Source organism: Topomyia yanbarensis, chromosome 2 (genome assembly GCF_030247195.1).
Source record: "Topomyia yanbarensis strain Yona2022 chromosome 2, ASM3024719v1, whole genome shotgun sequence".
NCBI classification, from domain to species: Eukaryota; Metazoa; Arthropoda; class Insecta; order Diptera; family Culicidae; genus Topomyia; species Topomyia yanbarensis.
In genome coordinates this window covers 115,326,127-115,342,322 of record NC_080671.1, presented here as the reverse complement: position 1 = coordinate 115,342,322, position 16,196 = coordinate 115,326,127, and the positions used below count along the sequence as shown (strand labels likewise).

The window sequence follows — 16,196 nt, the reverse complement described above, 5'->3', positions numbered from 1 at the left end:
GGAACATCCATTGGAATATCATATCGGCCATTTGAGCACGAGGTTATATAGGGAATGGGATCTATTAGGTCGCAGAAACAAAGTGTAAACGTAAAATAAACATAAAACAGAATACTCAGCTGTCTCAGACAAAGGCTGACCTTCATTATATTTGCACTTGTTGTAACACCACTCACAACGAGAGAAAATGATCTGCTTCGATCGAAAGCTCGGAAACGTGTCATGGCCAAAAGTTGAATTTGTCAAAGTCTTTCGTTCAGAGAACCAAGAACTGGGACGGACTGCACACGTACACAGTCCAGAAGGCTCCAAATCGTGACAAACGGAAAAATACCGTGTGAAAGTCACAGGCCCAGAAACTGTACACCCGGATGCTGACGAACCTCATTGTCTCATCATGGATGATGCGACTTAAGTCAAGCCGGACTTCCGGAGTGACTGTTCTTCACCGCCCAGTACAAGTTAGATGTTTCGGAGTAAGTAAGGAAGCAGAAACTTTCAAAGTTTGTCAATAAATACGTGATTTGGCAAGCGATCTGCTCATCCCAAGGAGGTTAAATCTGAGAAACGCATGAATAAAAAGTGGGTTTCCGTACAGAAGAAGCTGCAGCCATATGTTGTACACAGGCCCGACGAGAGGGGGGGTCAGGGGGGGCAACTACCCTGGGGCCCGGGTCTGTTTTGAGGGCCCGCATTTTTAACTGAATTAAATTTATTTTAATTTAATTGATGAAGTTTATTGTTTATGTCGACACTGCAAATATATTACAATCAACTACTTCAACTTTAGCGGCATTAATTGGGTTCGCAATAATACATCATTTCTGTACCCAGACTCATCACACTCATCAACTAACACGTGTATCACTCAGCTACTCGACGGTTACAGCACCGCGGGGCTAGTTCAACTATGTGACGTCACTAATGACAACAACTGTATTTTGGATCTTTGCTTTGGAAGCCAGGAGCTCTCCGATCACTTTGCCGTTTGTCGTGCTCCAGCTCCTCTCGTTAAACTATGCCAACACCACCCTGCTCTTCATTGTTTTCTCCGAAAATGTGTACCTTGTACATTCGAAGATACCACTGAGAAACTGACATATGCCTATCGCAAGACAGATTTTTGAGGAATGCACCTTTTCTTGTCTCGTATCAATTGGAATGAAATCGAACGTACTGATTTATGCTATCGACCAGTTTACTCCTAAAAAACTCAATCATGGCTGTGAATATCCTCCATGGTCGAATCGTACACTAAAAAAGTTTAAATTGGCCAAAAGGTCAGCTCTAAAAAAGTTTTCGAAATACCGAACCGATATGCTAAAGAATCAGAATCTTTTTAAATCATTGTTACAAGAGACTTAATAAGTCTCTCTTCAATTCCTACCTTCATCGTATTCAGAGCCACCTTCGTAACAATCCAAAAAAGTTTTGGAATTACGTTAATGAACAGAGACGTGAGTCAGGTTTACCCACTTCTATGTCGCTGGGTGATTTAGAAGCGACTTCATTGCCGGACATCTGTGAGTTATTTCGCCAACAAATCAGCAGTGTTTTCACCAATGATACTCTTAATAATCAACAAGTCTCCGCAGCAGCCGACAACATTCCCCGTAGGACTAGTATTGGACCTCATTTCACGATATCTTCCGATATTGTACAAAAAGCTTGCACAAAACTCAAGTGTTCTAACACTCCTAGACCTGACGGAATCCCATCATCTATCATTAAAAAATGCTCGTCGTCGCTTTGTCTACCTCTGTCCGTCGTTTTCAATATATCGTTAAGTTCCGGAGTGTTTCCTACCATCTGGAAATCATCTTACGTTTTTCCGGTTTATAAAAAAGGATCCAAAAGCGAAGTTCCCAATTACCGAGGAATCGCATCTTTATGTGCACTATCGAAATTATTGGAGCTCATCGTTCTCGAGTTTTTGACACATTGTTGTTCTAGATACATCTCAGAATCTCAACACGGTTTCATTCCCAGGCGATCTACTTGCACTAATTTAGTAGCCTACACCTCATTTATCGCTCGCTCGCTACAGGATCGATTGCAGGCTGATGCAATATACACCGATCTGTCGGCCGCCTTCAATAAAATCAACCAATGGCTTCGATCTTACTTGTCAGGCCGTAAAATGTCTGTTAAAATCGGGAATCATTTATCCTCATCCTTCGACGTAACGTCCGGCGTACCTCAAGGCAGCCATATTGGTCCTTATATTTTCCTTCTATACATAAACGATCTGGATTCATTGAAGTGCTTCAAGGTGTCTTATGCCGATGATTATAAGTTATTCCATATAGTTAAAAGTTACTCTGATGCTTTGTTTTTGCAATCTCAGTTAGACATTTTCGCTAATTGGTGCATGACTAACAGGATGGTTTTGAATGCCTCGAAGTGTTCTGTGATTACGTTTGCACGAAAACGCTCCATCGTAACATTCGACTACACTATCTTGCAAAACAAATTAAAAAGAAACTACAGTGAAAGATTTAGTGGTTCTTGTGGATTCAAAGCTTACATTTAAGGATCACATTGCTTTTATCTCGTCTAAGGCTTCGCGTAATCTAGGAGTTATTTTTAGGGTTACTAAGCATTTCACTAACGTACAGTGCTTAAAAACGTTGTACTGCTCGCTCGTTCGTTCCACACTGGAATACGCCGCCGTTGTTTGGGCTCCTTTCTACAAGAACAGCATTCAACGCATCGAGAGTATTGAGCGTAAATTTGTGCGTTTTGCGCTGCGCCACCTGCCTTGGAGCGATCCCTACAATCTGCCCAGATACGAAGATCGTTGCAACCTCATTGGTCTTGAAACACTGTCTTTGCGCCGCAATGTGACCAAAGCGTCTTTTGTCTCTGATCTGTTATTGTCTCGCATTGACTGCCCTGATTTACTCCGTCTTCTCAACATTGATATTCGCCTCCGAAACCTTCGTTCCTACTCTTTTGTCCGTCTTCCAGTGTCTCGTACTAATTATGGTAAAAATGAACCCGTCAGTAGCATGTGTAAAGTGTTCAATCAATGTTACAATGTCTTTGACTTCAATTTGTCTCGCACTTCTTTAAAAAAAATTGTTTTCGCGCACCCTTTCCCAAACCTGATAGTGTTAGCCAATTTTTTATGTTAATGTTAATACTTTACCTATGTAAGATAGAGTTTAAGAAGTGTTTATTTTAAGCAGTGTTTAGTGTTAGTCATTGTATCATTTGGTTTGATTGTTAAATGTTGATACCTAAAAGATAGAGGTTTTGTGCCTACGGGAGAAGGAGCTTTTGAAAATCCACTCCCGCGGATTTTTCCCTCTCAATAATAATAACTACGTTCCAATCGTTCCAATGGTTTTCTGAAGTACGTGAACGTAACCCAATTAGATTCATTCAACAGTGCAATAGAACCATTCTGGTTTCATTTATCGCAAGTGTTTGTCAAAGTGTACAGTATGAAGTTGTTTACAATTTATCATATTCTTAGCTAATGTTACTAATAAAAGTTGGATATTTTCGGAATGGGGTTGACGAGTAGATGACGAAAATCAATGAATGAAGCCACTTTGAAAACCAAGATGGCAAATTCCAGTTAAGACATCTCTATAACCTAAAATATTGACATTTTCGAAAAAAGATAATCATAGAATAGATATAGGTATATTGATTTGTGATGCGGATGATATGATTATAGAAAACTTCTCTGAACCAGAAGACGCTATATTGGCCTTCAAAAGGGCATCGCTCATCTACTCGGCAAACCCGCTTAAAAATACTCTCATAGTTTATACAGATATTGTTTGAAATAGCTCCAAGGTACCATTTCTATCATCTACTCATTAAGCCCGTTTCAAAAATTCTCAAATTGTTAGGGTTATCGAGATTATTGTTCAATCGGAAGTCTCCATGCTGGATTTCAAAAAAGTGCCAAATATCCATTTTCATCGTGTACTTGTCAAGCCCGTTCCGGAAATACCCATATTGTTAGGGTTATCGATAATGTTGCTCAACCAACGAATTTTGATAAGAATGTGAAGCGAATTTTTTACGATCTAAATCCCAAAAAACGAACTAATTCAATTTACGAACCCTTGGCTTGGTCCGTAAATAGAGGTTCCAGTGTACACATTTAATGCAGAAAAATGTGGGAATTGAACTAGATACTTATTCTACCTATTAGTATTCACCAAAAGTTGAAACTCTTTCTCTCACAACTCTCTGTCTCAGTCTTTCTAACAGCAGACTTCGCTGTTGGATCCCATTCATCGCATTCGGAATGTTTTCTCTCTGAATGTTGGCGCAAATGTAACAACTGATTCCAAAACCGATTTTACCATGTTCAGAAACCAATAAAGAAAATTCGTTCAGGTCATAGTGACAACTGCAACAGCTGCATCCAGTGCCTCAAAATCATCAACATGTACCAACAATAAGAAACAAGGCAGCATCAGTGGTGCGAAATTTCATTCACTTCCAAACTGACTGAAATTTTATGCAGAATCGAATGGTTGAGTGCAGAGGAAATATAAATTCATTCACAAACCAAAGCATTCATTTGTAATTATGTGGACAGTTTGAAGGCAGAAGTTCTTTTACATTTTCGAGCATAACTGAACTGCATAATCTATATCTGGTGCACTTTTGCTTGATGATCTCAGAGCGGACGGACGAGGAAAACAAACAAACCTTCGATTCATCGCGGCGGGCATAAATAGAATTTTATTTCTCTTTCAAGCTCACGAAGGGATGTCAATTTTTCTAAGCTCGGATTCTGAGCAGCATTAACGATGGTAGCATTAACGTGCGTCAAGGGAGCATGAACGATGGCGATATGGACTGTATGGCAATGTCGCAAAAAAGGTTTCCAATTGCAATGGCAAATCGGACGCAAGTCATTCTAATGGCCAACCACAAACAAATATTCCTATTATTTTTATTTTTTTCATCTATTACTTATTTAAAATACTGACGACTCTGGTAAGCTAACGAATTGAATCGTATCAAATAAACAATTTTCATAAAAAATAGTTTAATTGAAACGGTTGCATTTGTATAGTTCCTCTAATCGATGTTGAAATAAGAAGTCATATATGGTACGGCCCGTCAGCACTTCGAACCCCGGGGCCCGGCGCGGCTCTCGACGGCCCTGGTTGTACAGAACCTAATGAGTGGAGTTAGCGTAACCGTACGGTTATGGTGTTGAAGTTGAATGAAATAAATATACCAAAAGTTTACTAATAGGTTAAATTTTGTCTGAATGTTTCAAAAGGATCGGTCCACTAGGTAATTTTCTACAGCGTTTTATTCGTGATGCAATTTGATGTGGAGCACCCTTTATGTCGAAATTTTCGACTTACAAAATGTTTTGTCAGCCCGCTACGCAGACCTTGCCTTCAATCTAAAAATATTTACCTGTTGCTATAATGGTATCAGTCATTTCATTTGTGACGGGAGCCTACATATTTCAACTTTGCCGGGGCAAATACTTTATTACTCAACAGTATCGTCGTCCTCGCCAAGGCCCAACGGAAGCATTTCGCCAGCGCCAGCGATGCGAATATGAAAGCAATACTTTTATCTGGGTCATTACATTGTCATTAGCTTGGGCCAAGGAGCGGACATAAATGATAGGCTTTCATCCAGACCATTCGTCTTTTTGCTCAGTAAGTAGCTCATTTCGTGCCAACCATAACAATTATGGCTCTTGCAAACAGGCCGGAAAAAATATGAACAAAATTCTACATATTTCTTGACGCATAATATTAGCTACATGCTTCATCTGCTTTTCGGATGATGGCGAAAAAAAATATTTCCGTTCTGTCAGTTGCTCATACTAGTGAACTTTGTCATTTGGCCATTTAGTCTGGAGCACATTAATACATCGTCTGGACGGCTTTGTGCTTACTATAGGACATTGTCTGCCAGTTGATTAGTTATCCACTTTTCCTCTGAGATTAAACATCTAGTTACAATGTGAGCCACATTAACCATCGTTTGCCATACAAGTACATGACGAAACTAATATCCATCCCACTTTGACACCTAACACAACTTGCACGCTTGTAACGCTTGGTTCGCTTCAAGAATCACCGGTCTGTTGATAAGGGAAACATAAATGTGTACGAGAAAGGTACCAGGGAATGTAGCGTAGCATAATGTCAACATTCACCCTTCCGAACCCGGTTCCATATCTTCGACCGTGACAGCATATGGTCTCTGCTAAAATTAGGACCATGTCTAGCTAGAGAGAGAGATAGAGCGCAAGTGAAACTCGTTTCAAGACTTTTCAAAGACAAGCTTTTCGGATGGGGAAGGTATTCCCTGGGGTACTTTGAATACTCAGCAGACACATTTTCGAAACATGTGCTTTTCATCTTCCGAACTATTCCATAAATCTCGAACCATGCAAAGCAAGCCCGATTGTTGCTGCTACTGTTCGGATGTGGGATGCGAACAAGCACTTCGATGCCTTTCTGGTCCCGGTCCCGGATTCGCCAGAAAACAGTCATTCCTGGTAGGAATGTATGTGGCGCAGATGGCAACATCTGGTTTGTCATAGTTGTGTGCAAATAAAACGTTGTCTACATAAGCACGAATCTAAGGTTTCCCGATAAGGATATCATAGCAAAATGAAGTCAAAATTTATCGCAAGTAGAAACTTGATGTACATTTTACTTATTAAAACTACTAAACAAAATACTAATCTGCGAAGAAAATTGTTGCGAAAATAGCATTCCATTATAATTTTGTTATTACCTTCTAACTGAGCTGGAGCTGCTGTATATTCCACACACCAAGGCAGCATGCTGCCGAGGAAACAAAAAAAAAGATGTTATCGTAATCGTGGGAGGAATCCTGGCATCCACAGGTTGGAACAAAACGGCAAAGCCATGGGGAAATCAACGCGTATGACGATGGATTTCACTCGTGCAAAGTTTAGTATAATGGTTGTTTATTCTGCATTAGAATACAATCACGGTGATGCTTGGGCAAACAGAGTTCTTAATAGAGATGGGCAATTCGTTCGCGAACGGTTGAAGTGAACTGGTTCTTTGAAGAGAATGAGCGAACGGAAGTTCTTTTTAAAAGAACGGTAGTTCTCAATTCTCTTCAAAGCGAATGAACTGAATATGACCCAAAGCCGTTTAGCGAATTTCTCGGACCGATTTTTACGCGAACGAATGAAAATGAACTGACTTGCCGTCCCACAAACCGCTCTCTGTGCTCTCCCAGAATAAAACCGGCGAAGAACGACTCATAAGCGAACGAATCATCTCATTCTCTATTTCTCTAGTTATACATAATGAAGAAATCGCCACCCTTGATGAACTTGTTAAGCATACAGATAATAGTTTGGGCAGCATCTGTTTGGTTCCTCTCCAAGAATCGAATGTTTTGAGAGACATTCGCTAGATACAAGTAAAATATCAGCTGAACGGAAGAACGGTTCATCTGAACTAGTTCTTTTTATAGAACTGTTCAGTCGGGAATGGTTCTTCGAAGTGAACTGTTTCGCCCATCTCTAGTTCTTAACATTGATCACATTGCATATGCAGTTGCGTTTTTGTCGGTTCAACCAATGAAGGATACTTTTCGAAGAAATATGCGATTCACAGATAGTTTTATATTAGGCAGTAAAGGGTCAGTATATCTCTAGTAATACTCTTAGGTGGATAAAAGCGATTTTGTAGATTCAGATGACCACTAGATAGTAAATATAAGGGAACATTGTGTGGGACGCGACTATAGGTCGGACTCGATTATCCAGGGAAATCAAAAAAATCCTTCCCCGGATAATCGGATCAAACTTTTTTGACGTAGGACTACGTCTTTGTTTTCAATATGGGGGTGCACTTTGCAAATTCTACAAAAATGGTATGTAGCGAAAAGTGGTCCAATTTTAAACTATATAATTCAGCCATCTCACGATAAATTTTCAAATTTTTTTACGCATATCGCCCCGAAATACTTCTAAGAATAGATTCCAATAGATAAACCTAAAAATCTTTGATATCATGCATTAAAAATTTAAATAATGTGCAACCTACTCAAAATTTCGCGCATTTACACACAGAAGATAGCGCTTTGTGTACCTAACGCGCTACGCCTCTATGAAAGACGTCTTCATCGACTATTTAAAGAACGAATTTGGCCGGACAAGCTCAGTTGCCTGTTGAACGACAGACGGAGCAGATCACTGTGCTGTGTGGTTTCACAGCCAGCGTAGCTGAGTTAGAAGTCCGTTACACTTGCTGTGGAGGTACGCTATCAAGTTCCGTCCAACACGCGACTAAGCTTGTCCGTTCAAATATTATGCTCTCTTTTGTGTTTGTACTCACTGATTTACAAAAATCTGTGAAATTTTCATCAAAATGCCAAAAATCTTCCATCTGTGAAAAAATCTATTACATTACAGAAAAACTGTGAATATGGTAACCCTGCGAACAAATTAGATATACCTAAACATTCGCCTCAAACATTGAACCCAAGCGCACTAAGCAAAATGAGTCAACGCTGATGATGATGGGTAGAGCGAAAAGTACCACGACACTATGTTAACCGTGTTTGCAAATGGAGCTCGAATGTACAAGCGATTTTGTGTACGAATAATTGTGTTCGAGATTGTACATAAAAGTGTGCTGGAAACATAAAAAAGCATAGTATTTGAACGGTTAAGCTTAGTTGCGTGTTGAACGGCACTGGGTAGCGTACCTCCACAGCCAGTGTAATGGATTTCAAACTCAGCTACACTGGTTGTGAAGACGCACAGTGTAGTGATCTGCCTAGTAGTCTAGTAGTCCGCCTGCCATTCAACAGGCAACTGAGCTTGTCCGGCCAAATTAGTTCTTTAAATAGTCGATGAAGACGTCATTCATAGAAGCGTAGCGCGCTAGGCACACAAATCTGTCGTGCCGGACTTGGGAAACGCTATCTTCTGTGTGTAAATGCGCGAAATTTTAACTAGGTTGCACATTATTTAAATTTTTAATGCCATGATATCAAAAATCTTTAGGTTTATCTATTGAAACCCTTTTCTTAGAAGTATTTCGGGGCGGCATGCGCAAAAAATTTGAAAATTTATTGTGAGATGGCTGAATTATATGCGTTTAAAATTGGACCACTTTTCGCTACATACCATTTTTGTAGATTTTGCAAAGTGCACCCCCATATCGAAAACAAAGAAGTAGTCCTACGTCAAAACAAAAAATTGCTTCAACCCTCTTCGGTCTCCCCTATATGTAAATTTGTGTTACTTAAAAAGTCCATCGATTCGGTGCCTCTCGAAATGATATCTGAGCTACCTCAAATTATGTTGCGGGTATTAGCATTATTGGCGATTATGAATGGAAACCCATTTCTGCCACAATATGGTTCAACCCAGGTTTCATTATGCTGAACAATAGACGTATTTTCTGTTTATGTTATTAACAGTCATATTGACTGTGCCAGCACAAATATCACGAGTTGTGAGGTCGGATAGAAGATATGCGTAGATGGCACTATTCACAAGTATACATGCACGAGGCATTTCACGTGGATTTATCATGCAATTTGTTGTAAGCTACAAAGATGTGGTTAAGTAGCTTTCCAATATAGAAGTTTACTTCAGGGAAATACGGTTCTTGAATCTATGGAAGCTTATTTTTCCTGCAAAAGGTGGGATAGATTCATAGTTACTGTACGTTTATGCTGAAGATCATTTGAATCCCACGATTTGCGAAGAAACAAACGTCCACTGTGTCAGAATTTCGCTTAACCCAGCGAGGATAATACCCACAACACTCCGTGCGCGAATGGCATATCTTAATCATGCCAGCTATTCAGTCCTCGTCATGGAGAAACACTTCGACTCGAGAACTCCTGTTTTCAGTCACCTCTTAAGACGTGGGATCTGGAACTCAGTGAATCAATTTTTGGCTTAGATACTTCAGTCCGCCGGATAACACGCGGTTTCTAGGCTGGTTTAGTCAGAAGAAAGATAATAGACTGCTCTCAACCTCCTAGTGAACCACAGATACGATTTTTGATACTCATCGTGCACAGGCTAGTCAATTAATCAATAAAAAAACTAAAAAAATAAATGGTTGTGTACAAAACACGACCGTGGTTACATTGAAAATGCAGCATTATTAACCCTTAAAGGCGCAAATAATTTTTTTTCCATTATATATTCGTCCTAATAAGGACAGTTTGCTAATAACTATGTTTTGGGATGCGGGACGAGAATTCTTTGAAACAATTCGAACCTTGTCGCGCCGGCGATTCGTTTCTGCTGCATACACACAGACGAACATTTCTCTTTCGCAGTTCATGTCAAATGAGCACTATGTAACACAAGGCGATCTCTTTTGTTAACTTTTTCGTGCAGACGGATCCTTTTGTACGACAAATTAAAATTTTCCTTTTGGTGTGGCTTTCGCTGAATGGCAGGGTTGCCACATTCATTGATTTCCTTAAAGGTTTAGAAAAACTATCGGGTTGGTAGATTATTTTGAATATTTGCATATATTATGATTCACTGGTAAAGGTACAGAATTACCAAGCACAAACTTAATACAAGTTAATAAAAGAAATTATCTAATTGAATTCATTTTTCCATTATGTATTCTTCCTAATAAAGACGGTTTGCTAATAACTATATTTTGGGATACGTGACGAGAATCCTATGGAACGATTTGAACCTTGCCTGCACGGCTTATACGCACGGCATAAACCAGCAATTGGCCATCTCGCTTCTGTTCCGCCATTGTTGTTTGAAGCTGCGAACAAAATCCTTCCAGCGCACAAACAAACGTCCCCCTTCCGTAGCTCGTAATCAAACGAAAGAACAGTTACCGTAAACCGGGGTGACTTTGATCATCGGGGTGACTTTGATCACTCGAAACTTTTTTCGTAGATCGCTTATTAAACCAGAATAGTCTAGCGAATCATTTTAGTTTGAAATGATTTTTACTCTAAACTTGTGAAATATTGGTTTGTTATACTTTTTGAGTATTTTGTTCGGTTTTTGGGTACAAAAACTACAAAAAACCGAAATTTGCCTTTACCTTATTTTTATGAAGCTTCATAAAGTGGCTATTTTTTATAAAACAAATAAATCTCAGATTTGAGCAAGAGTAATAAATTACAAACGAGAATTTATTTTCCTTTAGAGTGGGATGGACCAAATTTACTTTTAAGAGTTTGTTTATTTTAAATACAATTTTATGTGAAACTAGTTGGCAATTATTTCAAATTTTTTTAAGCTAAAACTCGCAACTTTTTTTTATTGTTCAATATTCCAACGTGCTAAAATGGATGAAACATTTTGTGCATTGATAAAGCACTGAAATAAAACAATTTTAGCAGTTTTACAGGTTTTCAGAATCTTTTATTCTAGTTGGACACAAATTATACGAATTTTGGTTACTCGAATTTTACAGTACATTGAATACTTTGTATAATACCAATTAACATCTATTTAACAATGAGTATGTTTCCAGAATTAGTTTAAACAAACATTTGAATGAAAAACATTGACATCAATAACATAATGTGGGTGTGCAGGTTATCAAAGTCACCCCAGAATACGAAAACGGACATCAACTTGAAATCATTTTTGGAAAAATAGCTGTAAGCGGACAATTTTAGGTAAAACCATCCAATCTTGTTCTCCTTATATCAGTACATGTTTTAAAAATATTAAACTTGAAAAAAAATGTGTTGCGTCTAAAAATATGCAATGATTACTTCGAAAAGTGATCAATGTCACCCCGGTTTACGGTATCCTACAAGCAACAATAGCGATAATCCAACTGGTTCTGCCGGCAGAGCAGGCATTGCAATGAAGGAATTCGGTCAAAAACATTCCTTTTATATCAAGCGATAAATTGTGTAGGACGCTTATGAATGTATAGATGAGGTCCGTGTTATGGAAAGTCTTGCGCAAATTTGTAAAAATTGTAAATGTTTTCCCTATTTATTGCAAATTTGCGGATTTTTCAAGAGTGTGCTGATAAAATTCACAGATAAATTTGATAACAATTTTTTACTGGCAATTTTCTGAATCGATTGGTGTTCGAATCATGAAAATCCATCAAAAATTAACAAAACGAAATCGAAAACTTTGTCTGTTTTCTTAGATTTTCCCAATGTTTTTACAATAATACGGATTTTTCAATAGTGTACAGTTGAAATACCAATTTATAGTTGCAACCAATTTTTAAATTGGACTTCTTTGAATCTATTAGTATTTAAATGACGCAGATCCATCAACAATTAACAGCGCTACAGTTGTTTAAAATTATGCCATGTTTTCGTGACGCTCTTAGAAATCAGATTTTAGTTTTACACCTAGCCTCATCCCCATATAGTAGAGTAAAGCATTTTCATTGCTAAAATAAAAACCTATTAGCTGTTGTGTTGTAATAATTGTAGTTGATACTTATAAATTTACAAAAACAGTCTCAAGCATTAACCCACAAATCATCGATCAATACGGGGAACGAGCCAGACGCTACTGATTCCTGAAGCATTACCCACCGCTTGCGCGATCATGAATTGATCACGTCCGGAAGTTTCTACCCTCGATCCTAGTAGCCTAGACATATACATGCCTACAGTTGGAATAATAAAAAATGACGCTCATATTCATTAGACAACACATTCCATGGCGACATGACTGGGAACTCTAGTAAAATGGGAGAACTCACTCTCTTCTAGCATCTGAACCACGCACTAAAAACTAAGTATCAAATTCACGGTCCGCGCACGATCATTCAGGAGCACGCGAATATGTGAATGGCCACACACTTGTAAAAAATTATACTCGCAAAGTTACATTCACGCTAGTACACACGACAAAAACGTTAACATACAAACGCTCGAATCCTTCGCGATCATCCACGTACACCTTCGCCCAGTTACGTCCGGAAGACACTATCCTCGGCCCTAATGGCATTGGTTAAAGGCCTTCAGGTGAACCAAACAAAACTGACGCTCATATCCCATACACATCACGTTCCATGGCGAAATGACCGGGGACACCAACAATATGGGAGAACCCATTACCTTCTAGCATCTGAACCGTATACTGAAAATTTAGTATCAGATTCACGGTCCGCGCAATCAGGGATGTTATGCACCTCAGAGCAAATAAAGAGAAGAATAACAAAAGCTCTTTGCGCTTTTCATGCGAACCACCGCTCTTCTCTTTCACAATAAACCTCTTCGCTCCGATGCGTGTTGCTCCCACACGTGTATTCTACTCCATGGCTGCACGCCACAAAGAGTAGAAATAAAGAAGCTCTTTAGTGTATATCTTGGTCCCACGCGCACGTAAGTAAAGAAGGCAACCAAAAAACATTTTTAAAACGTTCTTCCGATTAAACTTTATCTGAATTGTAGTTTGATTCGCCTTCCTGCCTGCTTTTCAAGATTCTCTTTGTGCGGTCGTTCTGCACATCGCAGTGTTTTTGTGCTGCTTTTTTTAATCGGTGTATTTCGCTCTTTGTGGCACATTGTGTGAGCAAATAACAAGCCTGCGCGCAATCATCTAAAACAAGCGAATAAGCGAATGGTTATAGAATCAAATTTATACACACGAAGTCACATCCACGCAACCTATACCCGCGAACTTGCAAGCATGATAACATGCCGGTGTAAAGGTGAGCGTCTTAGCACTTATAAATTTTCAAACGCTGTCTCAATCGTGGAACTACAAACATCCGCGCTCGCACCATCAAGAATCGGTCACTACCGTAAGTATCCGGTAGACAACACGTTCCAGGGCTACTTGACCGGGGACTCTAGTGATATGAGCTAACTCACTGCCTGTCAGAATCTGAACCGTACACCGCAAACTAAATATCAGAATGACGGTCCTCGTTACCATCCAAGAACACAAGCGAATATGTGAATGACCAGGCCGTTTTAAAATCGAATTTATACGCTCGAAACCACATACACGTGAACGTACGCGACAAACACGTTGACATACGAACGCTGTAGCCCTTCGTGACGCAAACCTACGATCACGTAAACTTGATAACACCCCGGCGATGAGGTGAAAGTTTTAGTACTTACGAAGTTGCAAACACGATCTCAAACGGGTACCCACAAACCTCCGTGTTCACGCGATTATGAATCGGTCACGTTCGGATATCTTCACCGTTCGTTCTAACAACTTAGGGCCATACATGACCGGAAACTATAGTGATATGGAAGAACTTAAGAAGAAAATTAAGTGTTAGATTCGTGGTCCGCGCGCGATCATCCAAGAACACACGCGAATATGCGAAAGGACACACGGTTATAAATAATAATTTATACACTCGAAGTTACATATACGTTAGCAAACGCGAAATACAAACGCACGCGCGATCGAACACGTCAACGTGTAAACGCTTGAGCCCTTTGTGATGATACACGCGATTGTGAAGTCCCTACGCCCACACATATGGGAACCGAACAATGAATATCACATTCAGAAACACGAGCCCCTTCAATTTGCCTTAAGCAGTGTGTTTTAGTGGGTGCCATTTCCCGTCTCGTCTGCAATTGTAGTGTGTGATTCTGACGGGGAACTCTTCCAAGAACCTAGCTGTTCCAGTAGGACAGCTTCTAGAGTCCTGTTTATGTTATTTTATATTTATTTTTAAATAAAATAAATAAATAAATTTTGAAAATTTTCTGGATCAATAGCTTCACTAATTTTTCAAGTATCGCGCACTAGCCCAATTGCACTTTTCGTGTTTCTGAACCCCATTTAGTAAGGATTCCTAGTGGTCGTACGATTGTAACACCCAATCCTACAATCGTTCTGTATAAAATCCAAGGCAAAGAACAAACAAATTGAAGGCCCATGTAATCGCCACATTTTTACAAGGAACAATAAAAACATATGTAATCATACAATTCAGTTATCACAACACAAAAATTACTCTTGAGCACGAGCCTAAAACAACGTGATGTTTGCCTAACTGCCAGGAGCTCCTCATTTATAAACGACAATCCATCGTTAATTTTAATTAACATGAAATTATTGCATCTGTCACTCAGCGTCTGGAATGATACAGCTGTGAAAAATGTTACGCTATAACAAGACGAGCTAAGCGCCAGTTTTGGGTAGAACTTTTTTATAAATGACGCTTTCCAAACTGTACGCTCATCCTGCGCGTTTTCTATGCCAAAAAATAATGAAGGCAAAAGATACACCAAATAGCGAAAAAGAGTGAAGAAATTTCATGCCGAAGCGACAGTCACTCATTAATCATACTCAACTTTTAGTCACTTCAGCAACAGTATCAGCAGCAGCAGCAGCAACAGCCTTTCTTTATCGGCACCGGAAGTTCCGCTGTTTTCCGCGAACTCAAGATGTGCTGCTTGCAAGAAAACACATGAACACGTAAGAAACTGTTGCTGGCTGATGTTGGGAATGCAAATATTTTCCGCGTTATATCCGTCAGTTGATTTTCCGCCAGCAGCCACACGCCAAAGTTCGTTCGATGCCGCCAACGTGGGAGAGAGAGAGAGAGAAATATGCTTTTCAGCGGAAAACTTGAGCCACGTGACAATCGAATGGGAGCATCCGGAATAGAACCACTTGGCTCGAAGCACTCTTCAGTAGGAGGAAACACAAGCGAAAATGAAATTAATTTCCCACGGCAAACATTTCCATTCACCAACAACGCGCCGACGAGGGCCATTCATTTGTTTACTTTTTTTTCGCATGAAACTCATTCTATGGTGTCAGTTTATTCGCTGATTTCAAGTTGATGCGTTTTCTGATGTTTCTAGTGGAAGAATAATAAATTATTTCTTTTTTTTAATTCAGAATGTTTATTTGACACGGTACTCCGCGTTGGCTTTTATGTGCCGAATGGGAGTAGCAAAAAGTGACCGGAAGTCCCGGATTAGACGGGACGATCCCGGATTTAATGGACTTGTTTCGCTTGACTAGACGTCCTGATAAGTGTTCCGCATTTATCAAAACACTGATTTTTTCAAAAATATTGCAGCAACATTAATATTGTACAAAAAGTTCTTAGAAGATACTGTGTTTTGGTGGCTAAAATCCTACAACGCAAGCAATTGACAGTTCCAGATGTTTTGAAGATCTGAATCTTTTCCACCATTTTTACTCACGCCTTAGCGAGCGTCTATTTTTTCGAACACAGGCTTTAGTATTAATATATTCATCCTTAGTCAGGGGCTCCCAAATT

General features: G+C 39.4%; 1 protein-coding gene across 1 annotated transcript in view; it reads right to left on the bottom strand.

The window, feature by feature from the left end:
• Nucleotides 1–15,261: 15,261 nt before the first annotated feature.
• LOC131679679 (uncharacterized) overlaps nucleotides 15,262–16,196 on the bottom strand; it is a 31,939-nt gene continuing 31,004 nt past the window's right edge. Inside the window, exon 2 of the mRNA XM_058960414.1 lies at nucleotides 15,262–15,353. Coding sequence (XP_058816397.1) covers nucleotides 15,262–15,353 — 92 coding nt within the window. The remainder of the gene's footprint in view (nucleotides 15,354–16,196) is intronic.